The sequence below is a fragment of the Thamnophis sirtalis genome, unplaced genomic scaffold, assembly GCF_051295495.1.
Source record: "Thamnophis sirtalis isolate CommonGarterSnake01/CBP01778 unplaced genomic scaffold, rThaSir2_p1.2 scaffold_9, whole genome shotgun sequence".
Taxonomy (NCBI): Eukaryota; Metazoa; Chordata; class Lepidosauria; order Squamata; family Natricidae; genus Thamnophis; species Thamnophis sirtalis.
Window position 1 is genome coordinate 32,118,516 of NW_028261389.1, and position 27,541 is coordinate 32,146,056.

Here is a 27,541-nt window from a genome sequence, read left to right on the forward strand (position 1 = left end):
GTGACGTCTTCCTGTAGGGCATGTGGTTTGCTAACAGCAGGCCAGTCAGGCGAAAAAAAGCTGGGAAAAGGAAGAGATGTTGCAGCATGACAGTCTCGTCAGAGTAAAGTCCTGCTGTGGCGAATGGTTGTGGATTCAGGCAGCAGCTGGTAAGGATTTTTGTTAGGCGTCTAGCAGCGATTGGTTGGATAACAAGCATTTCTCCCGATCTGACGCGGGAAAAATATTCAGGGTATATTGCCGTTGAACTGCAGATTTTGAGAGGTGATCTTGAACTGCAGGGCAAGTGGGGAAATACTTCATAGATTGCCCGGTGCCGGTTCTCCGCGATTCAAATGCTACAGATAAGATTGCATGTAGAAAAGGAGATCGCTGGGGGAAGAGAGGCCATAAGTGAGCTCTTGTGAAGTCTAATGGATCTCTTAGGAGCGGCAAGTAGAAGACAGAAGGTCGCGCCCTCTGTCCCGTCTGTTGATGAGGTCTCTGCGTTTAGAAGACGGTTAAGCAGTTTCGAAGCACACGTGCCGAAATCCCCATCCTTTTATATTCCTTTCCGTTTTTAACCGAGGACCTCAACTCCCATAATTCAATCGGCATCTTTTAGACTCGCCACTCCACTCGCGGTAAAACAGCAAGCCAATTAAATCGCCTGAAGCGGGACTTAGAAGAGCGAGGATTCTGCCATGTTAATAAAACTATTGGAGGTTCGACTACTGGTGGCTTCACAGAGGTGTCAGTGTAGCGATTTTGGCAATAAACTAGATTAAAAATGGTTTTTTGGGTTATATTTTGTAAGGCAATATAAATAAATAAATAAATAAATAAATAAATAAATAAATAAATAAATAAATAAAAATACCTATGTATTTAAATCTGTTCACTTAAAATGCTTGATTGCTTGGTGGAAAAAGCTTTAGGTGCTGTAGTTACTTACAAGTACAGTCTTTATATTCAGCTGGGTAGCCTCATCTTGAATCTATAAAATTCTCAGACAACTGCAGGTGGTCTTTGACTTATGCCCACAATTGAGCCCCAAATTTCTGCTATTAAGTGAGACATTTGTTAAGTAAATTTTGCATCATTTTACAGCCTTTCTTGCCCGAGTTAAGTGAATCAATACAGTTGATAAGTTTGCAACATAGTTAAGTGAATCTGTCTTCCCATTTGATTTTGCTCATCAAAAGGTGATCACATGACCTTGGGGACACAGTAAGGGTTATAAGTATGAGTATTCATTTGCCAAACATCTAAATTTTGATCACATAATCATTGGGATGCTACAGAGTGTGAAAAATGGTCACTGCCATTGTAACTTTGAGAAGTCACTAAATGAACTGAAGTTGAGGACCACCTGTAGTGGCATTCAAGTTAATTTGTTTTACCACTTCTTAAGATTTAGCTTCAGCATGGGCTATCTACCTCCTCGCTGAAATAACATTAAACTTCAGAGGTAATAGAGTGGCTACTATATTGACTTCCTTCCTGAGGAACTGTAAGTGCAGTATTGAATTCATAGCTTCCCCCACTTTTTGAAGCTACAGCTCTCTCTTCTGTTATTATCATTGACAAATTCCACTTTTCTACCTCATGAAAAACCTACCTTGGATTTTGTGCAATGATTGATTCTGGTTTCTTCAGCCAAGACTAGATTAAAGATTAGATGTGTTGGCGAATCAGATTCAGAAAGATAGTCTGTTAATTTTGTATATCTCTGATATGTCTTATAGCCACAAATTAAAAATGTTGGATTATCGGGTATTTGTGTTATTATTGTAAATGCTTTTGTTTTGGATAATTTGCCAAACTAAAAACTGTATAGCTTTTGAAAGGAAGCTTTTATTTATATAAATATGAAAATGTTTCCATAAGAGATTTTGCTTGTTTTCTGCACTTTACTTTTGTCTTACAGTCCTCATGTTGTTAATAAAATTATTTATCAGTAATGATTTTCATTCTCACTTTGTGGAATAAAGACTGCTAATAAAGAACAGAGTATATTGTAGAGCACAACTCTGTTCTTTATTAGCAGTACTATCCATTCCACAAAGTGAGAATAGGGCCTATTCCACAAAGTGAAAATAGGGAATATTCTTATAGGGCCTATAAGAATAAATTCATAGTCAAGCTGTGGAGCAGTTTACCAAAAGATGGAGTGAAGGCCATAATTTAGAGGTTTTTAAAATAGATTTAGAGAATTCACAAAGGATATAGTATCAATAGTAATGAATCATCAAGGCTATGTCTTCAGTATCAGTGATGCCATATCTACAAATAACTTTTGCAAAAAACATCAGTTGTTATGCCAATGCCCTCCTTATAGGGGTCCTGTAGGAATGTAGTTGTCACTGTGGCAACAGAATACTGGATTAAAGGGACTTTTCATGTGATGTAGCATGACTCTGCTTGTATTCTCTCTTGGTGAATGGATGCTCCTTAACAGAACTGCCTGCAGCACTTAAGATTGAGCTCATAGCCTGGTCTACAGACTTCTAGTGGACTAATATATCTCTTGCTACGTAGCTCCACCTGTTTCAGAATTAAGTGTATAATCTCAGTTACTATATAAATAAGATGCTTGTTCTACCATGGTACAAAGTGCTTGTGAATAATTTAATATTACTATAATGTAAAATATATTGAAGTCTAAATAATAATATGATACAGTTTCAACATTATGAAAAATTATGCTTCTATAGATCTGAAAAACATTTCAAAATCTTAGGTGGCAGAAATCTAATTCCAGATATAATTATTATCTACATGTTTATAAACTTACCATATTTTTCGGAGTATAAGATGCACCGGAGTATAAGACACACCAAGATTTTGAAGAGGTAAATGTTTAAAAAAAGTTTTTTGCACTCTGCAGACCTCCCAAACCCTCTGCATGCCTCATTTTTTTGTGAAAAACGGGGCATACAGAGATTTTGAGAGGCCTGCAAAGTGCTTGGGAGAGGGAGCGGGCGAGCAAAAAAAACAGGTCATTTTTTGCAAAAACCGGCTGGTTTTTTTTGCAAAAAAAGGGCATGCATAGCCTTTAGGAGGCTTGTAGAGTGCTCCTGGGGGCAGGCCTCCCAAACCCTCTGCACGTCCATTTTTGCAAAAGGGGCGGGGGTTTGGGAGGCCAAAATGCTGTATTCAGTGTATAAGACGCACCCAGATTTTCACCCTCTTTTGGGGGTGGGGGGGGGAAAGGTGTGTCTTGTATTCCGAAAAATACGGTAGTTATATAAGTAATATTGTTTTTCTAAAACAATTCCAAAAAACATGCACATCTTGTTTTTTGGACACAGTTTTAATATTAACCTTTATCATATCCAAAACACTGAATGAAAAAAAATACAGGCAGTCCTCAATTTACAACAGTTCATTTAGTGACCTTTCAAAGTTACAATGGCCCTTCAGGCCATTTTTCACACTTATGACTGTTTCAGCATCCCCATGTCACCCCACTGATCAAAATTCAGATACTTGGCAACTGGCTCTTATTTATGATGGTTGCAGTGTCCTGAGGTAATGTGATCACCTTTTGCGACCTTCTGACTAACAAAGTCAATGGGAAAGCCAGATTCACTTAACTGTGTTACTAACATAACAACTGCAATACAACTGTGGCAAGAAAGATCATAATATGGGGCTCACTTAATAATTGTCTTGCTTAGCAACAGAAATTTTGGTCTCACTTGTGATCATGTGTCGAGGACTATATCAATTGTTCATGTGTTCTAATCCTATGATCATTTTTGGTGTTCATTTCTGCACATTTCCAAGTTTGATTGCATCCTTTTCAGAAGGGCAGTCACAATGGTTTCATATATAGAGAAAAAGAGATCTGATACCACAACCATGTTTTATGAAGCCCTAGTTGAGTCCATGAAAAAACAATTCTAGTAAAGGTGTTCAGGTTTGAGGATCTAGGTAAAAATATGGCTATTATATAGCAGATTAAAAAAATCAAGACCTGATTACCATTTGTTGGTGTCTTCCTGGTGAGATTTCACTTGGCATCCCTTTGATTCATTATAATATTTAGCATATGAAACAACAAAGATACTACAGGTAGTCCTCAACTCACAACAGTTCATTTAGTGATTTCAAAATTTACAAGGGCACTGAGAAAAGCAACTTATGACCATTTTTCACAGTTGCAACCTTTATACCAGCCCCATGATCATGTGATCAAAATTCAGATTCCTGTCAACTGGTTATACTTATGATCATTACAGCATTCCAAAGTCATGTGATCCCCTTTTGCAACCTTCTGACAATCAAAGTCAATGAGGAAACCAGATTCACTTAAGAACCAGGTTACTAACTTATAAACTGCAGTGATTCACTTAACAACTTGAGCAAGAAATGTTGTAAAATGGGAGAAAACTACTTAATGTCTCACTTGACAACATACATTTTGGGCTCAATTGTTGTAAGTCGAGGACTACCAGTGGGCATGGCCAGTTCCACGTAACTCCTGTCAGGGGCACCTGTGGTGGTCTGAGTGCTCTCCCAACGAAAAAGGGCTCTGTGCGCCCTCCCAAGCTTCGTTTTCACTGGCAGAGGGTTGTAGGAGGCCGTGGCAACCAAAAACGGAGCTCAGGAGCCCATTTACACTGGCAGAAGCACTATGGGCCAGTCTTTAGCTGTTTCCAGAGTGCTCCCTGGGCTAATTACCCCGCGGGCCGGATCTGGCACCTGTTGAGTTTGACATCCCTGGTTTAATGTTTTCTGTAGAAATAGATGCAATGGACAATAACAGTGTGGGAAGAATGGTATTGTGAAGCATCAGGATTTCTATTCCTTTACTAATAAATTCTGGTTTCACATTTATGGGTTCCCCAAAACATTTTTATTGTTTTTTACTTCCAATCTTAGCTCTTAGTTCTCTTTTCCATTGCCTTTGAAAGTTTGTTCCTGCAGCTGTTAAGATATATCTTAGCACATTGTGCTTGTTCTCATTTATGTTTTCTGGAAGTATATTTAATTGAAGTGTCTTTGGTTTCAGTTCTTATTTTATTTTAAGGATTTTAAAAAATAAATTGAATTTTTATTTTCTTGGTCCCTGCAAAACCTCTTTTATTTACACAACTGTGAATTCCTTTTATTCACAGTCAGCAAGGCTTACCCATGCACCTCATCTTGTTTGGCGTGCTGCCAGATAACTAGTTTCCAAACACAGGGAAAGGCAAACTTGGCACAGAGTCTCTTAAAATCACACACCAAACTTTCCACTCTTGAACCGACCAAATGAACAAATTGTTTCCTGCAAAAGCCCACTCCCCGTTCGTTCCTCTTTTTTTCCTATGGGAGGGGCCACTCACCTCCAAGGTGTGGCTTTACTCTTAAGTCAACCCTGCGATCTTAGTTGTTCTTGTCTTCTGGCAGCTCTGCGCATGTACACCCTGGGAACAGGTTCCAGCTGTTCTTCTGTCTCACTGCTGTCTAACTCCCTCTCTGCCTCCAACGCAGACCTGGTCTAAGCTTTCCTCAACCTTCAGGACTGGCCCATGTGCCTCTCCAACCTCCTCACTGTCTGGCTCTGCTGGCCCCCAGGAGTATCCTGCCATGAGCGGCTGTGCTGGTGTGTCCAAACTCGTGGTGGTGCCGCTGTTTGTATACACAATGGCACAGCAATCCTTGCAGGGTCCTGCTCGAAGAGGCTGCACCGATGTGATGAACCTCACAGCACTGCCGCTGCTTGCACACACAACACTACAACAAGCTTTGCAGTGTCCTGGGATATGCTGAAGGTTTGGAATGGAGCCTTTTCCTCAAACAGCAGGAAAATGGGGAGGGGAATTTTCCTGCCTACCATCCATCCTCAGTCTGTGCTGAGTTGTGCCCTCCCCATTTTACTGCTTTTCGCGAAAACAGCCTCACTCCAAGCCTTCAGCATATCCCAGGATTGCAACGCTGAAGGCTCCATTCCAAACCTTCAGCGTTGCAATCCTGCGATGCGATACGCTGAAGGCTCGGACTACCTCTGGTTCAGTGCAGAATGACTTTCACCCGTCTCTTTATGGGTGCGACACTTCTGCCTATTGGGCCACGTCCTGAAGTCAGCAGCTTCTCAGCCGGCCGCTTTGCTTTTTATTCATGGGAGGCTTGTGGGCAGCAGGTGGAGGCAGAGGCAATCCCAGTGCACCGGCTCCTTCGCCCCACTGTCTCTTGGCTTGCTTGCAGCTGCACCAAACAAGCACCAGCGCGGGGTGTCTGGATTGCCTGCCTCCCCTGTGCTGGTGCCGCCAAGCAAGCCTCCCGTGGGCCTCCCAAAAAGGGGGGTACAACAAGGCAGTGGGCCGTGGAGCTGCCAGCTTCTGGGAAGCGGCCCAACAAGCAGAAACGCTGTGTCCAGAAAGGGAAGAGCAAAAGCAATATTTGCACTGCCCCAAGAGGCCAGCGGGCTGCAGCCACAGCCAGACCCTCCTGCGCCGCCACTCGTGCTGGCCACGCCCATCCCCCTTATTTTTGGGGTAGGGGTAATATTAGGCCCACCCCTGAAAAAATAGGGTTGGACTTATTATTGGGGTGGCTCGTGTTTGGCTCGAGAAACACGGTATCTATTTTGAGCCCATCTTTATTGTACTTACAAATAACTCAATGTGGCAAACATATCTAACACTCCTTTTTCCTCCTATTTTTTCCACTACAACAACCCTATGAGGTGAGTTGGACTGAGAGAAAGTGACTGGTCGAAAGTCACCCAGCTGGCTTTTATGCCTAAGGCAGAACTAGAATTCACAGTTCCTGATTTCTAGCCTGGTGCCTTAATACTAGACCAAATTGTCTTTTGTTTCTGATGTACTGTACTACTATTCACAGGTATAATCATAATGAGACCTAATTAGGTTGACAATGTATAGCTATTTTCTGTTATGGGGTGGATATGTTTTTAATGTGAATTATGTAAAATTGTTATATCCCTGCCACTATGTTTTTATCTCTCTCTCTCCAATATAGGATTTTAAGAATGGATTATTTTGTGGCTTGCACATTCCTCTTTACACTGATATTACCACGAGGTATGACTACTGACACAGAGAAGAAGACCTCAGATTCAGGATTGGAAATCTGTATCCTTCTTCCAGTTGGGGTCTTGGATTTGAAATTGGCCACCTCCATATTTCATAGAGAGACTAGGAGCAAGGTGGAATTGCCTACTAAATTGGGATAATCTTGAGGCATCGTGTGGAATCCCTCTGGATTCATTAGAGACCCTTTTGAAGGGTCTGCAGAGTTATAGAATCCCAGGGCTGCTACAATCTGCAGTTTGAATTATCTGGCCATAACAAAAGAAAATATTAATGTCTTCCTACCCAATATGTTCCAAAATGAAGACCAAATCAAGTGTGTGCAAATCATGTGTTTTGGAGCTGCAATTATTTCTGACAATCCCATGGTTGTCATAGAATCCATCAATACTGGAAAATCTCTCCCATCCCCCCAGTCAAGGAGGTTGAAATCATCCCAAATTGAAAGTCTTGGGAACTTATGAAGGGCCACTTCTGAGCAGCTAGGTCTGTGATGGCGAACCTATGGCAAGTGTGCCACAGGTGGCACGCAGAGCCATATTTGCCAGCACAGCAGTCCTCAGCTGATTTTCGGCCTTCTGGAGGGCTGGGGGAGGTTGTTGGGCTTGTTTTTCGCCCTCCCCGGGCTCCCCACCTTGGGGAGGGTGAAAAGCAAGCCCAATGGGCCAACCGGAAGTTCGGGGGTTGGCCTGTTGGGCCTGTTTTTCACCCTTTGCAGGCTTTCCTGAAGCCCGGGGAGGGTGAAAAACGGCCCAATGGGCCAACCGGAAGTTCAGAAATAATCCGTTTCCGTCAACCAGAGGAGTCCGTTTTTGCCCTCTCCAGGCTTCAGGAAAACATATGGAGCCTGGAGAGGGTGGGTGGGATTGTGCGCGTAGGTGGGTGAGGCGTGCACACACAATTTTGGCACGCCTTTAGAAAAAGGTTAGCTATCACTGAGCTAGGTGGTCAGCACTTTAGTCCATTTCAAAATATAGGCACTCACAACCAATCATTTTTGGAGTAGTGCTTCTTGTCACTTCAAAGTTCTCATGAACAATCACAAAACTCTGGTTTTGGTGTTGTGACTGTAGTAGGATCTGAAATCATCTGGCAAATTTCCACCATATCCATTTTTGTACAACCAAGTCTCAGTAATATGTATTGGGTTCATGTGTTTGTCTCCCATCTTGTCATAGATGGATGCAATCTTATTCTGCACAGCTCTGGTATTTACCAGTAACATCTAAAGACAGAGGCACCTGATAATTCAGTCCCCTGAATTTGGGCGACTCGCATATTTCAAGTTGGCATTTGAAGATGGATAGATGCTTAGATTCTGTAATTAAAATAAACAGCTTGGTGAAATGTTTATCTTTGAAGAGGTATAATTAAAGGCAAAAAGATGGATTGGAGGATTATGCTGTGTACTATGTTGATGAGGCCATAGAACAAAATACGGAACTTCTGATCTGTATGGTTCGCTTGACCAAGACACAGATAAGAAACTGTTTGAAGTAAAGCGCAAAGACCAAATGAATGCACTGAAGAACCTGATTGAACTCAACGATGTCAACCAGCAGTACAAAATTATAGACATCATGCTCAAGGGTCTTTTCAAGGTAAGCCTTGCTTAACTGATCCCCATTTTTTTTTAATTATAGCATGTTTCTTGAATACTCCTATATCAGTATTAGAAAAGTAATGGAAAGTTTAGCCTCTATGTCATTGGCTAATTGGATTGTGAGCTACCGTATTTTTCGGAGTATAAGACACACCTTTCCCCCCCCCCCTAAAAGAGGATGAAATTTTGGATGCGTCTTATACATTGAATGTAGCCCCACCCACCTGACGGCCCCCACCCTTTGGCCTCTGCCTCCCAGCAATTTACCTCCTTGCAGCAAACGGGAAATGGGGCTTGTGGGAGGCCTGTGCTGAAAGGCAAATTGCTGGGAGGCAGAGGCACATATTTTTTTCTTGTGCTAATCAGAGTGTTTGCTGCAAGGAGGTAAGTCAATAACTATAAATGCCTATAGAATGTTCAAATTTCAGACTTATTTTTTAAAGACTGCTTTATTATTGTTCTAGACAACTTAACAAAATGAAGAAGCTTTTAAAAATAAATGCTTGATTTAAAGAGGCTCAGTGCTATTGTATCTTCTTTTAAATAGCAGAGAATAATTATACTTCCAGAAAGCCACATCAATTTTAACAGCTTCTGTACAAGTATAGTCTGAAATGTAAGTGTCCTGTTGTTTAATTAGACCCTGACTTTGTCATGTTTGGAGTAGATCTATTTAAATAATTGGGAGGAGTTAGTGGGACTACATTTAAGAAAACTTTCTGGCATTAATATACTGCCACAATGTACATTTCTCCAATTGTTTGCTATTTCTACACATGCACAGAAATACACCACAAACAGTGTATATTGTCTGTACTGTTTGCTGTTTGTTGCAAGGAGGCAAATTGCTGGGAGGGAGACTTTTTTCCTTGTTTTCCTCCCCAAAAGCTAGGTGCATCTTATACTTCGGAGTGTCTTATACTCCGAAAAATACAGTAATTCAACAAGGGGAGGAAGAACATTGACCATCTCACAAAGTAGATTGCTGAAAAAGTTACCAGCAGCCATTCTGAGCAGTTCTTGTTTATGGTTTGGCAGCAAAGTGTTTGGGAAGACAAGATCTTGTCTCTTGGATGAACAGGTTCTCGACCTACGCCCACAATTTAGCCCAAAATTTATATTGCTAAGCAAGACAGTTGTTAAATGTGTTTTGCCCCATGTTATGACCTTTCTTACGATAGTTATTAAGTGATTAACTATATTTGTTAAATTAGTAACATGGTTGTTAAGTGAATCTGGCTTGGACTTTGCTTGTCAAAAGGTCACAAAAGGTAATCAGGACATTGCAACTGTCATAAATACATGCAAGTTGCCAAGCATCCAAATTTTAATCATGTGACCACGGGAATGCTACAATTGTAAGTGTGAATAGGGGTGATAATTCACTTTTTTCAGTGCTGTTTTAACTTCAAACGATCACTAAATGAATGGTTGCAATTTCTTGGGGAAAGCTTGAAATTTACAGTAGTTACCTGTAAATGTTTTTCTCAGCTACCTTTTCATGAGTTTCATCTCCATGGCAAAGGTTACTACAGGAGGACATTTTCAACAGCTATTTCATCAATATATCTTGGCCTCATTCACTTAATACTTTCCTATGCCCTAGTAAGGAGCATCAAGACCTATTTCTTTCTTACTATAAAAATACAGCATCCTGATATATTTTGGATAATGATTTTTTGGTCATAGTTGAAGAACTTTAGTCTTAATCTCCAGGGAAAATGTACACGGTACATGTACTTCAGATACTGGGGCAGTCTCTAACCTGAGGCCCTTCAGATATCTTATAATACAAGTTCCATATTTCCATATTTCCTATCCAGAGGACATTGAATCTGGGTCAGCTGGATAAGATATTTATGTAATTATTCTGTAAATTATTATCCCATGGCACCTTTTCTAAATTCTCTAGCCTGTTAAAGTTACATCAGCTAAGTATCTTCATCCAATAGGTTAGAAGAAAAGATTATACAAAGGGAATTAAGAAGGGACTTGTTGGCACACACGTCCTTGTTGGGGCAGAATTGACATAAGTTGACATGAATTTCTGTTATCATGTGCAGGTTCTTGAAGACTCACGAGCGGTACTTATAGCAGCAGATATTTCACCAGATGGACCATTTTCTCATGATGAGAAGATAAAGGATGGTACAAACTTTTTGCTTTCTAATCACAGTTTCTTTGTCCATTATCTTTTATCCATTAAATGTATAGCTTTGAGTTGTTAAGCAATAAAGTTCTGTCATATTGGCTACTCTTTCTTAATCACTTCTGTTTTTGTACATTGTTATTTATAATAGTCATAAGATCATTATAAGTTGTGAATAGAGCCACAAGCATGATGTTTAAAATTTGAACAGACCAGAGTCTTGCTATTTTACTTTAGTATTTGAAGGAAAAATAATATATTAGGAGATGGCCAATAACAAGATAGATTTGATTTCAGATTTCCTGAATTAAATATCCATTTAATTGCAGGTATAGATATAAATAAATAGGTATCGAGGTATTCATACATGTCTGTAATAAAGAAGTGATATTCTAAGCCAGAGATCAGTGCTCTTTTTCTAAGATTTAGGTGACATATTTGAATTTCCAAATGCTGCACTTCATTAATCTAGATTAATGATATGCCTTTATTTTTATGCTTAATCACTAATATAGATGAGAATCCTTACTATTCTGTCTTTCCTTTCTTTCCCTTGATAAATGAAAATTAGGAAAAATGTTTTATTTTAATTAATATTTAATCCAAAGCAATAGTTCAAGTGTGTTGAATAATTAGATTGTTCCCAAAAAGATGGAATTGGTCTGAGTTTTTCATTGTAACTTTTTTCCTTAGCCTATTCCCATGTGGTGGAGAATACTGCTTTTTTTGGGGATGTAGTCCTACGTTTTCCCAAAATAGTGCATCACTACTTTGATCGCAATTCCAATTGGAACAACCTTATTCGCTGGGGCATCAGCTTCTGCAACCAGACAGGCGTATTTGATCAAGGGCCCCACTCACAAGTATTAGGATTGGTAAGATTGCTTGGCACCTCCTCTCAGTTTGTTTATCCTTTAGAATTGGGTTAAGGAAAACAAATATTTGCTTGAAATGTTTCAGGATGTTTCTATAGAAAAAATTCTGGAGAAATTGCACATAGTTAACTGCTCAGAGTTTCTTCTGATAGATGGGCAGTATATAAGTTTGTTTAGTACTAAATAAGTCCTTATATAGGCATTTTACATATTCTACTTAGATCAGAGTTCCCCAACATTTCCGGTTTTGCAGATGCAGGGGAGGGGATGGTTCCATGCAAGTGCGCACAAACTCCAGCTCCATTTGTGCAAGCAGCATGCATGTGTGCCTTCTGCTCACACAAATTGAGCACACTTGCATACACTCACATACTACTTGCACAAGTCAGGATGTGTGTGCTTGCATGCCCTTGCTGGCCATTTCCATGGCCGGTTGCAATCCCCTTACAGCCCACAGGTTGGGGACCCCTGACTCAGATGACTGGTTTATACAAAAGTTGCATACTTACTACAACAGATAATTTGCTTTTGTAGTATATACATAGGCATATAGAAATGTACTGATACAATCTTAATAGCATATCTGCATGGTCTAGCATCCATTATTTTGGTCTTCTGATTTAGCACATGTATACTTTCTAAGCTGGGAAATCGAAAAAGCAGTCAGGACAAAGGCAGCAATCAACAACTTTGGTATTATTCTGGAAAAAATGTTTTGGATATGTCCATAAAATCATCAGGAATTAAGCTTAGAAGATTGGTAGAATTATATTGATTTTTCCTCTTCACATTGTAATACACAAAGTCTATTTTATAATTTGCATAGCTGGTAGCACAGCATAGATGGTTGTCGAATTAATATGTCAGTTCAAAAGTTCCATGCAAAAGTTGGTTATCATGCAGTATGCTTTATTTTGCTGCTTTGAAAGAATTTTATTTAAAATATCAAATGAGAAAACGAGATGTATTTTTATTTTATTAATTAATTTGACTTTTATGAAGTCATATGACTTTTATGAATTTGCCCTGTGGGGATTAACATCACATAAAAACATTGATGAATTCAGAAGCAGATAATTTCTTAAGGATGCTTGTAGGTAGAACTAAGAGGTTGGTGAGAAGGAGGGATATACTGTAAATGAGAATTATTTTAATATACTTTCTTCCACAGATGGCTCAAGAGCTAGGAATTAGTGAAAGATCTCCAGACTACCAGAATCCCTTTAAAGCAGACAATTCTGAAGTAAGAGTCCATCTTATCTATTATTCCTATCTTTCCTCTGGCTATTCACAACTTTCTTATGAAAGAAAGAAAGGAGTAAAGCTTGATGGCAGTAGTTTTTTCTAGACAGCTTTAAATCAGAAATGTTCTCTGTAGTGATCCTTGGCAGCCAATCAAATGCATGATTGCTTATATTACCTATAAGTAGCACAGATGATTATCCCCATACAGGTTCTGCTTCAGATATGCTTTGTCACAAGAGTTGGCAATAATGGTACAGTCACCTTGGAAGCACATCTAGAGCTGGTCAATTTAAGCACATGGGAATTCCCTTCAATACTGCTCTAAGTCACTTACTCATTTACTGCAGAGAGATGCAGGATGATTTTCCCATGATGTTCCTTTCCACATCCATTATGTGCAAGGGGATACTATGACCCTTGGAACTGGGAATTCTAAAATAGTCTTAATCTTGTAGATTTGCGCTGAAGAAGCTTTTTGGATGAGAAGCGAAACGTCTTCAAAGAAAACCCATAAAGTCCAGTTGCTTCTTCAAAAAATACCCTTGGGACAACCATGACCTGGGTGACTGAGAATCTCCATAGACTTTCCCTTTCTTGTATGGAGTTCCAAATATTTGGGGCAAAAGTACAGGAAACCTGGTGTTTTGATTAGTAGCTAGCTATTATCTCCCGAAGATCATTGAAATGTCAGAGGGAGAAACTGGAGCAGTGAAAAGGAAGAGTTAGCAATCAAAAAAGTATTGTCCATACTTTTGATGACAGAATCCCTAAACTCATTGTGTTTATTTTTTAGTTTTTCCCTGGTGATAGCACATTCCAGAAGGCTCTCCGGGAGGAAGAGAAGCGAAGAAAGAAAGAGGAGAAAAGAAAGGAAATTCGCAAGGGGCCTCGTATCTCACGCTCACAGTCTGAGTTGTAATTCTAATGTCATTTGCCCAATCACTGAAACTTTGGGAGTTAAAAACATCTGAAAAGGAATCCCCTTTGTGACCTCAGGAAAATGACAAGCTGTTGAAAGGGCAGGACTTGGAAGTGACATTCTTTCAACAGGACATTGGTACCTATTAAATACCTAGGTAGAGACCACAAAGTTTCAGTGCATATTTCCTTATGGGAAGAAACACTTTTCCAAGTATCTGGAATGTAGAGTATGTCAGGGATTGTTCTTCATGTGTATTTTTATCTCTCGTGGCTTTGGCAGTTTGTAATGCTAAGAGTTTTAGGAAAATGGGACAAGAAGAGAGGAAATTAATTCTGTGGTATATGCCATGTCTGTCATTTATGACATGTAATACTATGTATCATTATGCAATTAGAAAAGTAATATATTATTGCTGCAACAGATTTTGTTCCTGGGCAGCAAACAATTTCTTTGAGAAACTTTTGGAATCTGTTAGAGATGCACAAACTTGGAAATATTAATTAGCGATAAAGTACTCTTTGAACACTTTTTCTTTAAATTGTATGAAATGTGACTGGGAGCTGGGATACATCAAAGATAGTTCCTTAAAATGTCATAATAATAATTCAGAGCCCCTGTAGGTAATACCAAGTTTTATCTGGTTGTCAAGCTTCCTTCATTTCATAAGGCTGTTAAAGTATTTTCTCCTAAAAGGGAAGAAAAGCTTTTGGTTGAGAAGAAAGTCAATAAGGCTGTGCTCCACCAAATAACTTTACTCGAACAAGAGAATAAAGTACCAAGATAAAGTGAATCTGCGTGATAATTTCATAATGCAGTATTACTATCACTACATGAATGAAAATTACTGAAAGGCTTACAAAATTCCAGTGTCAGTTTTTAGTTAATAGCTTTGCAAGACTACTTTTGAATTTCATTTGTAGTATTGTATGTGTAGATCTAGTTGTAAACCATGTACCTTTATTGTCTGGTAATCAATTTTATCTTGATTATTATAAGATACCTATTTGGCCTTAAGTCTTAACACTATAAAAAAGCAAAGGCTAACCGTATGGCTTTTGTTCTTTTTTTGTTTGTTTTTACCATTATACCACAAATAATGAGAATCAGTAAGTTAACACATCGGTAGTGAAATTATGGAAGCATATTTTTGCTACTCCTACTGCCTACCTGATTGTTTCATAAGAAGAAGTCGCCTTTTTTCTCAACATTCTATTGTAAACCACCCAGAGAGTGCTATAGAACACCATGGTATTGTATATAAGTCTAAGTGCTATTGCTATTGCTATTGTTATTCTATGAAGGCTTACACTTGAAGCAGAGTTCAGATTTCACCTTAACTGTTAATTTTACACTAGAAATCAGCTGGTTTGGGGATCAAAATATGATTATCATCCTTTTCACAATCTGTAGTTCTTCATTGATGAGTTAAACTATGGATTTGCACATATCAAGCTATGGGCATGTGGCCCGGAATCTTTGCAGCGTTTGGAAGAATGGGTAGTTTTTGTTAAAGACTGAAGCTGAGTGGAAGTAGGAGATCTCTCTGTACATTAAAATAACTGGAATGTTATACCCCCCACACCTCTGGTGGCATTGCCTAAAAGATAGTTTGCTCTTGGCAGGGGATTCTTTTGTGTAGAACGAGGGTTTCAGGGGATACTGCAATTTGACAAGGCTGGAAATTTATTTTCTAAACAGAGAACCAGCTGTGCTTGGTTTGGGGAAGGATATGTACTTAAATTGGAAATTGACTTTGCTTTTCTTGAATAAAACATGTTTTTTTAAAAAAAAAACACATTTTGACTTCTCATTCTTGTGAGCTATGTCAGTGTGTCACAGGAAGAGGAGATGGGGATTTATCATTTTTAGATTAGGTAGTTCTTATATTCAGAAAAGGCTGTTTTAATATTATTAACTGGACACTGGATAAAGAGTGAAACCAACCTATAGTATCTGATCTCCAGACAGCTTTTCTCCATGGCTTAACTGCAAAGATGGATGTTTTTGTGATTTGTTCACAAGTTGAGCACTCATGCAGGATTTCTATCTTTGTTTGCAACTGTAATGCAGCCAATATTGGTACTAGAACTGATCAATCCTCATTTCTTAATGATATTTGTATATAATCCTGCCTGAGAGAGGTTTCCTTTTGCAACAGAATACTTCAGAGTATTTTCCTTTTGCAACAATAAAGGTAGTCCTTCACTTACAAAAGCTCATTTAGTGACTGCTCAAAGTTTCAATGGCACTGAAAAAAATGACATGACCATTTTTCACATTTTCGATCATTGCAACATCACTTGGTCATGTGATCACAAATGTTTGGCAACTGGCTCATTTATGACGGTTGCAGTGCCTTGGGGTCATGTGATCAACTTCTATGACCTGACAAGTGAAATTTTGGAGAGTAAATCAAAAGTTAGGGATAGAGATTTTGGAGAGAGATGAATAATTTGTTTGCTGGAACTTGGAAAGAATTCTCTGTGATTTAGAGTTATCCTAGAGAGTTCTGTTGAAGAAGTTAGACAAGCATTGGCATAGTTGTTGGACTGAGAAGAGGAGACTACCAAGGCAAAGATTGACAAGGTTATTGAATAAATTCGTGTTTTGCAAGAATGAGAAATGTTCTAGGAGTTTTGCACTTTGAGAGAGAAAAAAATAAGAGATCAAAGTTTGCATCATCATTTCAATAGAAAATTGAAGATTGATAATGGAGATATAATTTTCTCCTGTGTGCTGCTTGGGGAATCCAAGCATGGGTTAACTTTGTCCATTAGCCTAGAGACTGAGTTATGTAAATTGGTGACCACGCCTCCTCTGACTGGATGGGTCAGTTTTTTAACTCAGTCCAGCCGAAAGAGACGTATACCAATTCTTCTCCAGACTAATAAGACAAATTTATACTTTATCTTGGATTTTCTCTCAAGTGTGTTTTTCTTGGATTTGTGGAAGCTTATGTATGGAGTGGGGAGAGGTGGTAGTTCGCTGCCTGCCCAGTTCCCTTGTGACTCGTTGCCTCGATCAGGTATTTGAATTGCCCTTGGTTGCTGCTAGCTCTAAGGTTTCTGGCCGCAGGCTATTGGAGCCTTGCAAGGCACTTGGCGACAAGCGTTTACTTGAGTTCTGGGGCTTGGGGCTCGTATCGCAGCGTGTGTTCCGGCTTGTGCCGTCCTTGTAGCTGGAGTGCCCGCCACTTCGGAGCCAGCAAGACGCCCGCTGTTCGCGGTGCGGCTCCTGCTCTTGCCGATGGGGCCAGCCTGCCGTGCGGGGCATGGTTTCACCCACCGCTGGACCGTGGACCATCCTGGGAACGCGCTATCGCCGCCGCTGGCCTGATTTTTGTTGTGAGAGGTGAAGACGGCATTTTTGTTCTCTGCTGGGTTTGAATTTGGTGCCTGAATTGCGGTCGCCATTTTAGGGCCGTTCGGAGCGCAGGCGCTGTAGGGATCGGGCGTTGCCTTTCCTCGAACTTAAAAGGGGCTGCTGACTCATTGGCCCTCCCTCCTCATTCGCTTCGGCTTTGTTTGCCTTGGGGAAAAGTTCCTGGCATTGCTGCTGACCACGCGGTCCTTTCTATTTGCAAGTGAACGCTGTGTGCCTTTTGAGTCTTTTTGCATCTAATCATTGCAATGGCTGATCATTCTTCTCTGGGAGGTACAGTTGAGCCCTCTGTTGATAACCAGGGTACTGCCCAAGCGGGAGTTAGTTCGAGGCCTGGCAGAGCCACCTCTAGAACCACCAGCCAGAGGCCCAGGGAGGCCTCCGGGGCCCCTGATAAAAGCCACAAAAAGAAAGATAAGTCCAAGTCAGCTTCCAAAACCTCCTGGGAGGGCAGGAATTCCCCTCCCGCACCTTTACCTCAGCGCATTTCGCCTGCTCCCCAGCCAGCAGGGCATCAGGCCTGGTCCCCAGATCAATGTCTCCCTGCTATTTCTGAAACTGGGGTAGGGGGTGTGGGGCTCCAACCCCCCTCTGTATTGTCTGAGGCCCAGGCTGCTCCAGCCTTCTTATTGCCATGTGCTGGGCCCTCCGCTACATTTACTCCCACTGCTGCAGGCCTAAGGCCTATGGAAGACTATGACCAGGGCCTATCCCCAGACCTTTACCAGATGATCTCTGCAGCCATATCCAGGGGGGGTGGATGCTGAGCTGCTTCGAAGGAACCAGGCCCCGGTGATTGTTAGTTCCCAAGGTGGCCCTCCTATCCCGGCTCCACATGTAGATCTGCCTGATCTGCAAGCAGGGCCTTCTTCTCCCCCCCCCTCTACTTATAGTGAGGATTCGGCCTTGGTGGAGGAAGGGGAGTTAATAGATAGGGAGTTCTCTGATGATGAGGGCCTGATCTTTGATCAGCCTAATTCTTCTAGCCTATTTAGGCCTACTCTATTCAAATCCTTATTGTTTAAAGCTAAGGCCACTACTCACATGGGAGAGGTGGCTTCCAAGGACAGTTCGGCTGTAGGCCTTGACACTACTGAGCGCCTCTTTGCTGAACCAGTCTCATTGCAGGAGGTGATTCCTTCACCAAAGGTCTTCATGGATCTCATTCAGAAACAGTGGGATCAGCCAACTGCGGTTACCCCACCCAGCAACGGGGACAGGAAGTTGTACACTTCCACTCCTGACTTGGAAAACATTTTGCAATTCCCAACAGTGGATCAACCAGTAGCAGCCCTAGCGTCCCCTGCTCTGATTCCGTCTGAAATTTCTGAGGGTCTAAAGGCAGAGGACCGTAAAGCTGAAACAGTAATTCGAAAAACTCAACAGGCTGCGGCCTGGGCCTTGCGTGCTGCTACTGCGGCATCGTTCTTTAATAGAACTTCTGTGCTCTGGCTTAAACAGTTGCAGGAGAGACTGGCTCCTGATGAGGTACGTCTTCACCAAGACGTTACTAAAATTATGGCTGCCTTAGAGTTTTCGGCGGATGCCACGCTCAATGCTGACAAGTTCGCTTCTCGCGCTGTGGTGTCCAATGTGGCGTCTCGGCGCCTCTTGTGGCTTCGCCATTGGCAAGCCGACATTAAGTCTAAATGGCGCCTGGCATCCACGCCATTCAAGGGCAGGGCTTTATTTGGGTCCGTTCTCGACCCCATACTCATAGAAACCAGGGACAAATGCAAGGTGCTTCCCTCCTCGGGGGGGCGTAATACCAGGAGGCAGCAGCCATATAACAGATGCCAGTCCTTTCGGGGAGGCTATTCTGGTTACTCAGCGGCCCCCTTCGCTCCCAATTACAACAGAGGTTTTCACCAGTCACAGGACCACGGCCAGGACCGTGGGAGGGGCAGGCATAGGGGGCGCCAACAACACCAGGCGCAATCCCACAACAGGAGATCCTTTCGTGGCTTGGGAAACCGGTCCTTTCGGAGGTACCAGTGACTTGCAAGGGGAGGAGTCAGTGGGCGGGTGTCTGCTGGCCTTCGCTCATCAGTGAGCGGAAACCACATCCGACGCCTGGGCCCTTCAGGTGGTAAGGCTGGGCCTCACACTAGAATTTCTCTCCATTCCCCCAAGACAGTTCATCAGGTGCCCCGTACCCAGGTGTTCAGTAAAGCGGCGCCTCATGGAAGCTGAGATACATCATCTCATCTCCATCAATGCAATAGAACAGGTTCCCAAAGGGCAGGAAGGCCTAGGGTTTTACTCCATTCTATTTCTGGTACCCAAAAACTCAGGAGGATGGCAAGCCATTCTAGATCTAAAAAGACTCAATTGGTACATCAAGTATCAGAGGTTCAAGATGCAGTCGTTAAAGAGCATCCTGGCATCCATCCGCCAAGGCGACATGATGACATCAGTCGACATCAAGGAGGCGTACCTCCATGTGCCCATTCATCCGGCTCATCGGCGGTTCTTGCGCTTTCAATTTGCGGGCCGTCATTTCCAGTACCGGGCCTTGCCTTTCGGCCTTTCATCGGCACCCCGCACCTTTACCAAGCTCCTGGCGGTAGTGGCGGCCTCTCTTCGTTCGGTTCCGGTGAGGGTGAATTGCTATTTAGACGACATCTTGGTCCTGTCACCATCCCGGGACCAGGCCCTATGGGATCTTCAAGTAACAATGGACTCCCTGCGGAGGCACGGGTTCGTGCTGAATCTTCCCAAGAGCCATCTGCAGCCAACTACATCGCTGCTTCACTTAGGGACCGTCATCAACTCCGTCACTTGTGAAGTTTTCCTGTCCCTGGAGAGGTGACAGAGCATCCAACGACTGGCATCTCAAGTGTCAGCCTTGCGACTTGTGCCCCTGGCCTTACTCTCTCAGCTGTTAGGGAAGATGATTTCTTGCATCGACATCGTTCCCTGGGCCAGGTTTCACGCACGACCACTCCAATGGTTCCTGCTTCCTTATCAGAGGTCTCACACCAGTCATTCTCAACTCAAGGTCCGTCTTTCACCCAAAGCCCTCAGATCACTTCGATGGTGGGCGTCCTCCAAGGTTCTCAAGGGGTGTCCGTTCAAGGAACCCGAATGCATCCAGGTTACGACGGATGCCAGCCTGTTTGGATGGGGCGGCCATGCCCTGGATCGGGTAGCACAGGGTCGTTGGTCGGACCGGGAGCTGTCCAACAGCATCAATTGGCTAGAGCTACGGGCCATCCGATGGCCCTGCGAGAATTTCAGGACATTGTGACTCACAAACACGTGCTGGTCCTGACCAACAATGTGGTCTCCAAGGCACGTCAACCGCCAAGGGGGCACGCATTCCAGAGCCCTCATGATGGAGGCAGAGAAATTGCATCATTGGGCAGAGTCCAGACTGTTGTCCCTTCGAGCGGAGCACATTTCGGGCAAATCCAATGTCCAGGCGGATTGGTTGAGCAGAGCCACAGTAGATCATGCGGAGTGGCAGTTACATCCCGACCTCTTCCAGCAGATTTCCCTCCGGTTCGGCCATTCAGTAGTGGACTTGTTCGCGCAGCCTCACAATGCGCAACTGCCTCGTTTCTTCTCCGGGTATGTGACTCCCGGAGCGGAGGGAGTGGATGCCTTGCGCAGCCCGTGGCCGGCCGGCCTCCTTTATGCCTTCCCGCCTCTTCCAGTGATCCAGAAGATACTGTCGGAATGAGCGGAAGTCCTCCTGGTGGCTCCAATGTGATCCCGGCGAACCTGGTATGCCGACCTGGTGCACCTGTTGATCTCGCACCCGTGGAGGATCCCGGACGATCAGATCCAGCTCCACCAGGGGGCCATCATACATCCGAACCCCCAGTTGCTACAATTAGCCGTGTGGCACGTGAGCGGACTATTCTGACTAACCTTCATTATTCCAGCGAGGTCATCAAGACGATTCAAGTGGCCACTCGAATTTAGGAGGCTACCTGGCAAGCCCTCTGCAGGTGATGCTGCTGGACTGAGGCAGACCCCCTCCAGGATTCGGTGCCCCGAGTGTTGGACTTTCTGCAATCTGGTCTTAACAAAGGTTGGGCACCCAATACGCTTCGCAGGCAGGTCACGGCCCTTGCCACGGTGATTGGGGGAGGTCAGGGACGTTCCTTGTCGCAGCATTCGCAGGTCAAGGTCTGTCTGAAGGGGGCGGCCAACATCCGGCCTCCGACCGTGCACCGCTACCCTACTTGGGATTTGATGTTAGTGCTCAGGGCACTTATGGACTCTCCTTTCGAACGTATTACTTCCATCAGTCTTCGACTACTGACTCTTAAGACAGTGTTCTTGGTGGCTATTACATCAGCGAGGTGGGTTTCTGAATTGGCGGCACTTTCCGTTCGGGCGGATCTCTGTATATTCCACCCCAACAGAGTCGTTCTCCGTTTGGACCCACCATTTCTACCGAAAGTCAACACGCTGTTCCACAGGGCTCAGGAGCTCGTCCTTCCAGACTTTTGTCCCAACCCTTCTCATCCGCAGGAGCGCCAATGGCATCACCTGGATGTTCGCAGAGTTCTTTGTCGCTACGTGAAACGCACAGCGTCCTTCAGGTGGTCTGAAGCACTCTTTGTGTCCTTTCAACCATCTTCCATGGGACAGAAAGTTTCTTCTCATACGATAGGGCGATGGTTGAAGGCGTGCATCGCTCTTGCTTATGACAGCCAATCTCGACAGGATCCCAGGCGCATCACTACCCACTCCACCAGGAGTGCGGCCACCACGGCGGCCTGGTCCACGCAAGCCTCAGTGGAAGAAATCTGTAGGGTGGCTACCTGGTCTACACCATCACCATTTATCAGGCATTACAAGGTTGACGTGTATGCCTCGGCTGAGGCTTCCTTCGGGCGGCGTGTATTGCAACAGGTGCTCCCCCCTGCAGGGCACCCTGGCCAGCCTAGTTCCCGCCCTGGACCTTAATTGCTTTGGCATGTCCCATGCTTGGATTCCCCAAGCAGCACACAGGAGAACGACCGTTGACTTACCTGAATGGTCCTTCTATGTGTGCTGCGAGGGGAATCCAAACCCGCCCACAGCTTCGGCTGGCCAGGGTGGTCATGGCTTGAACTTGACTGTCCTCATTGACATGTCACCTGACTATGAAGGACGTTATTTACTTGTGACTTGTTTTTTCTGTCAATGTTTGTATACCTTTTGGGCTACGGCCTTTATTTGCTATTGTTATTGTTATAGTTATTGCTCTTGTTATACATCATTAAACGGCTGACTTCGTACAAAACTGACCCATCCAGTCAGAGGAGGTGTGGTCACCAATTTACATAACTCAGTCTCTAGGCTAATGGACAAAGTTAACTCATGCTTGGATTCCCCTCGCAGCACACATAGAAGGACCGTTCAGGTAGGTCGATCTTAACTTATCTTAACAGAAACTGCTTTTAGAATTTTATGTTAGAGAAAGTCTTTCTTTTTTGACTGAGACACTGAAACAGAAGAAATCATTCCACTGAGATAAATTAGAGTGTGATTTTTTACTTTCACATAAAAAGATTCTAACTGAACTCAGTTCAAAGTCCAGATAATTTTTTTTAAAATTTAAAGGAGATTTGGAAGAGATTCAGATAGAGGTTGTAGAGAAGACTGCTCTAAAATCACAACAGATACAAAAGAAAAACATGATTCTGAATTAGGTGCTACAGGCAATGATTTTTCTAAACTGCTGGCCTAATTATGAACTATAATTTTTTAAAATGGAATACAATTGGAGCAAATGCTCTTAAAAAAAATTGTTTCATTATTTTAAAAAGATAAAACTACAAAAGATTTATTAAAAAAAGAAAAGAAAATATTTGACTTGCAAAAATCTGGGAGGACAATTAATTTCAGCTGGATCCTTCCTCAACCAAACGATCCCAAATAGAATTGTTTTATGTATTAATCCCCAATTAAAATTTGGAGAAATTGTAGTAACCGACGAACATGGCAAATTTCTTGGGATGGAAGTTGAATAATATGGGACTAAAACCATGTTTTTGAGAATGTATGCCCCAGATGATGATAAAGGAATTTTCTATAGATGACTCATGGAGCAATTGCAATTTTTCTTATGAAAATTGGTATTTTGACGGGAAACTAAAATGGAGTGATTTCTCTACAATTACTGTGGTTCTCAAACTATGGTCTGTGGATCCTTGGGGGTCCATAATTCATCATGTGGTTCACAAAGGCTTGAAGAAATGTTATTTAAATCTTGAGTTAAGTCTTGGGGGTCCATAGCCATGGTCCATGGCCACAAAAGGTATTTAAAGAGGGTCCATGGTGAAGAAAAGATTGAGAACCACTGAGATAAAATTATGAAAGATAAATTACCAAAAGGGTTTAAGACTAACTTACTCTAGTAAATGTATGGAGACAAACAATTCCAGATAATATACTTACGTTTCAGAAAAGCATAGATTCATTTCAATAATAGATATGTTGGAACTCAAAAACCTGACTATTAAGATCTCTAATCTTGAGATTATACATGTTTTCTGACCATAATCCTGTAAATTTGATTTATTAAAAAGGAAATCTGCCTCTTTCATTAAATGAATTGATATTTCAAAAAAAAAGTAAATCGTGAAAAATTTATAAATTAAATTTTATAGAATACTTTGAAAACCGTGACCCGTCAAAACCGCGTTCCACAAAAGCGCGGTCGATGAAATCGCGTATGTGACGTCATCACAACGCGACGAAAAAGATCGAAAAATTGAAATAAAAATTAAATTACAGCAAGCCGATTCACATAAAGGTAAGGGTTAGGTTAAGGGTTAGGGTTAGGTTTAGAGCGTTAGCGTTACGTTTAGCGTTAGGTTAAGGGTTAGCGTTAGGTTTTTCGTTAGGTTTAGGGTTAGGTTAAGGGTTAGGTTTAGGGTTAGGTTTGGGGAGGTTAGGGTAAGGTTTTCGCTTTATTTTTACATTTTTCGATCTTTTTCGTCGCGCTGTGATGACGTCACATACGCGCTTTCGTCGACCGCGATTTTGTCGTCCGCGGTTTTGTGGTGGAACCTTGAAAACCACTTAAATAAAGTACTGATTTAAAAATGGTTTGGGAAACAAATAAAGCTTTTGTTAGAGGTTATTTCATCCAACATAATACTGAATATAAAAAGAAGATTCAAGATTCCTGACTATTTTGGATGAGTGAAAAAGAAAAGAGGAAGAATGAAAAAGAATTTGCCAGAAAAGATCAACATTTCACATCAAATTAAACTTTTACAGTAACAATTATTTATATTAACAGTAAGAGAAATGGAAATAGATGTGAAATATGCTAAGCAAATGATTTTTGAATTTGTGAAGAAACTAGAAAAAGTTTAGCAGACATTAAAAGAAAATATGATTTTGAAACTTCAAGCTAGGGCTACTGTATCAACAGACAATGTGGCAATTCAAAAACTTTTTATCAGTATTATTCTAACTTCTATGAAGGACGTAATATTCCCTTGGAAAAAACAGATGAATTACTTTAAAAAAACTTACCAGCACTTAAAAAGAACCAAAGACAGATTACGATTTACAGTAGTACTCCGATACTCCTTGTTAATTTGTTCTGGGAGGGGCGATGAGTCAATGATCATTACCAAACAAATTTTTCCCATAAAGAATAATGTAGTAAGTCATAAGGCAGTGACACCAACAAGTTCTAGCTTGTGTGTCAAGACAACATTTTTGGTCAAAATGCATTGAGCACCAAATTCAATGAGTTTCAAAGCAACTGAGTATCAGGTACCGCTGTATAACAATAAGGTAGATTTCCAAAGCTATAAAAATATTAAACCAGGAAAACAGACCAAATGGCTTACCAGGTTCTTATTACGAATGCTTTGATAATGAACTTTTACAACCCCTCCAAAATATGATGAATTCTATACTAGAGGGAGGAAAGAGGCTAGAAACCTGGAAACAGTCTAATATAGCATTAATACGTAAAGAGGGGAAATATTTAACATGAATTTATAGCCAAATATTATTGAATAATCTATAAATTACTTACAACAATTTTAGCAGAGAGATTGAAAATAATTTTGCGACAATTTATTCATAAGTATCAATGTTGATTTTTACCAAAAAGGCAGTGAAAATATAACATTAGAATGGAATTGGACATTATATACCGTAATACTTGGAACAGCATAATGAAAAGCAAGGTTCATTGGTTTGCTTAGATGCAGACAATCTTTGACAATTTATTTTATTTATTTATTAAGCAGCAAATTTGTGTAGCTGCCAATTTCACCAAAAGAAGCTCTAGGCAATACACAACAATCATTTTGGCATTTTTTATTTAAAAGTTTAGAAGATTTGAACTTTGGAGAAAATTTTATGAAATGGGTAAAATTGATTTATAGATCACAAAAACACAAATAATGGAGATTTAATATTTTTTTTTCATATATAAAAAAGAACAAGACAAGGTTGCTTATTACAGCACACTGGGATGTAAAAATTTAAAAAGGGACAAGTTGAGAAGTTTTGTAGACAATTGGGTTCTGGTTTTGGAAGATCCTTTAAAGGATTCTGAATTATTAATGAGAAAAATTAAAAGAATTTGATGCTTTAATTCTGTGATGACGAACCCATGGCACGTGAACCACAGGTGGCACGCGGAGCCATATTTGGTGGCACGCCAGCCATCAGATCGCCAGCTGAAAAACGAAGACCGTTTTTGCCCTCTTCAGGCTTCAGGAAAGCCTCTGGAGGTTCGGGAAGGTGAAAAATGGCCTCCCCTGGATCCCTAGAAGCCGGAATTGGATCATTTCTAAGGTGACCAAACATCCCGATTTCAGCGGGACAGTCACGATTTCTAACAATTTGTCCCGTGTCCCGGGGCGTTTTTAAAAAATCCCGATTTTCTGGCTTCATGTTGAAAACCCAGTGGATTTGCTTAAGAAATCCTAACCGGGGTAAGACAAAAGACACCCTGTCTAAACCCTCTCTCTGTCTCAGTACTTTCATTGAAGATATTAAAACGTTAAAGCAACAAAACGGACCCCCCCCACACCCTTTTACCTCATTTTCTAAGAAAAAATGACCCAGTACCATAGAGCTGCAGGAAATACTTGGCTAGAGAAGTCGCGAATGTTCCTTCCTGGATTTTCCGGAGGGGAGGGGCACGGAGGTTGGAGGTCGGCTTGTGAGGGAAAAATGGTGGCAAAGTTTCTTTGAAAACTATTTCCCTGGGACTAATTTCACCATTTTAATTTGCTCAGTTCTTTGTATTAACATCTACATCATTCTGGAGTGACTTGGAGTGTCTTCCTGCTGGTAAGTGAGCTAGGTTTTTTCTTTTATTTTTTTAATGTATTTTAAAATAATATTTTATTTATTGTGCATAGGATTTTTTTAAAAAGTTTTATTCTGTGTGGATTCTTTTTTTAAATTGTCTTAAGACTATTTTAAAAAAGATTCTATCCAAAATAAATTGAAGTGAAACCATTTTTTAAAATTCTATGCACAATACTATATATTGTGCATAGAATTTTTAAAAAATAGTTTTACTTAAATTTATTCTGTGTGGATTCTTTTTTTAAATTGTCTTAGACTATTTAATACAAGATTCTATCCAAAATACAAAATACCAGCTGCAGTTATTCACTTAAGAACTGTGGCAAGAAAGGTATAGTGACCAAAGTTACAATGGCATTGAAAAAAGTGACCGATGACCATTTTTCACACTTAGCAACTAGCGACCGTTGCAGCATCCTCATGGTCACGCGATCAAAATTTTGATGTTTGGGAACAGATTCGTATTTATGATGGTTTCAGTGTCCTGGGGTCATTTTAATTGCTTTTTGTGACCTTTTGACAAAGTCAAATGGGGAAACCAGATTCACTTATGTTACTAACTTATCAGCTGCAGTTATTCACTTAAGAACTGTGGCAAGAAAGGTGGTATAATGGGTTTAGTGACCAAAGTTACAATAGCATTGAAAAAAGTGACTGATGACCATTTTTCACACTTAGTGACCATTTTCACACTTAGCGACCGTTGCAGCATCCTCATGGTCACAATTTTGATGTTTGGCAACAGTTACAATTTATATTTGTAAATTGTAGTTATGTTGAAATAAAAAAATTACAATACTATTTTTGCATTATATGAAAATTTTTGTTGCTCCGTATAAAATTTTTAATCAAGCCCCCCCCCCCCCCCGGGTCAAAGGTGTCCCTCTTTACCAGTCTGAAAATCTGGTCACCTTAATCATTTCTGAACTTCTGGTTGGCTACTTGGGGCCGTTTTTTGCCCTCCCCAGCCTCTGTAGGCTTTCCTGAAGATTGGGTGATGCTGACAGACAGAAAGTTATTGGCGTTAGAAAGACATAATTTGAGGCA

General features: G+C 41.5%; 2 protein-coding genes across 2 annotated transcripts; both read left to right on the plus strand.

Moving 5' to 3' along the window:
* Nucleotides 1–6: 6 nt before the first annotated feature.
* CCDC134 (coiled-coil domain containing 134) lies at nt 7–15,614 on the plus strand. Its single transcript, XM_014068805.2, has 7 exons — nt 7–149; nt 6,955–7,067; nt 8,505–8,626; nt 10,692–10,776; nt 11,471–11,652; nt 12,824–12,895; nt 13,691–15,614. The coding sequence occupies exons 1-7, from the start codon at nt 124–126 to the stop codon at nt 13,814–13,816; spliced, it is 726 nt and encodes a 241-aa protein (XP_013924280.1). The 5' UTR covers nt 7–123; the 3' UTR covers nt 13,817–15,614.
* Nucleotides 15,615–17,939: 2,325 nt separating this feature from the next.
* On the plus strand, nt 17,940–27,346 carry LOC148044080 (lamina-associated polypeptide 2-like). The gene has a single exon (XM_087723230.1). The coding sequence runs from the start codon at nt 18,245–18,247 to the stop codon at nt 19,196–19,198; it is 954 nt and encodes a 317-aa protein (XP_087579356.1). The 5' UTR covers nt 17,940–18,244; the 3' UTR covers nt 19,199–27,346.
* The last annotated feature ends 195 nt before the right edge of the window (nt 27,347–27,541 follow it).

Excerpts from the sequence above, each read along its gene's own strand:
- CCDC134 (XM_014068805.2), top strand. The coding sequence starts at position 124 with ATGGTTGTGGATTCAGGCAGCAGCTG. Across the intron at positions 150-6,954 it reads GTGGATTCAGGCAGCAGCTG|GATTTTAAGAATGGATTATT; the intron begins GTAAGGATTTTT and ends TCTCCAATATAG. Across the intron at positions 10,777-11,470 it reads TGATGAGAAGATAAAGGATG|CCTATTCCCATGTGGTGGAG; the intron begins GTACAAACTTTT and ends TTTTTTCCTTAG.
- LOC148044080 (XM_087723230.1), top strand. The coding sequence starts at position 18,245 with ATGGGAGAGGTGGCTTCCAAGGACAGTTCGGCTGTAGGCCTTGACACT.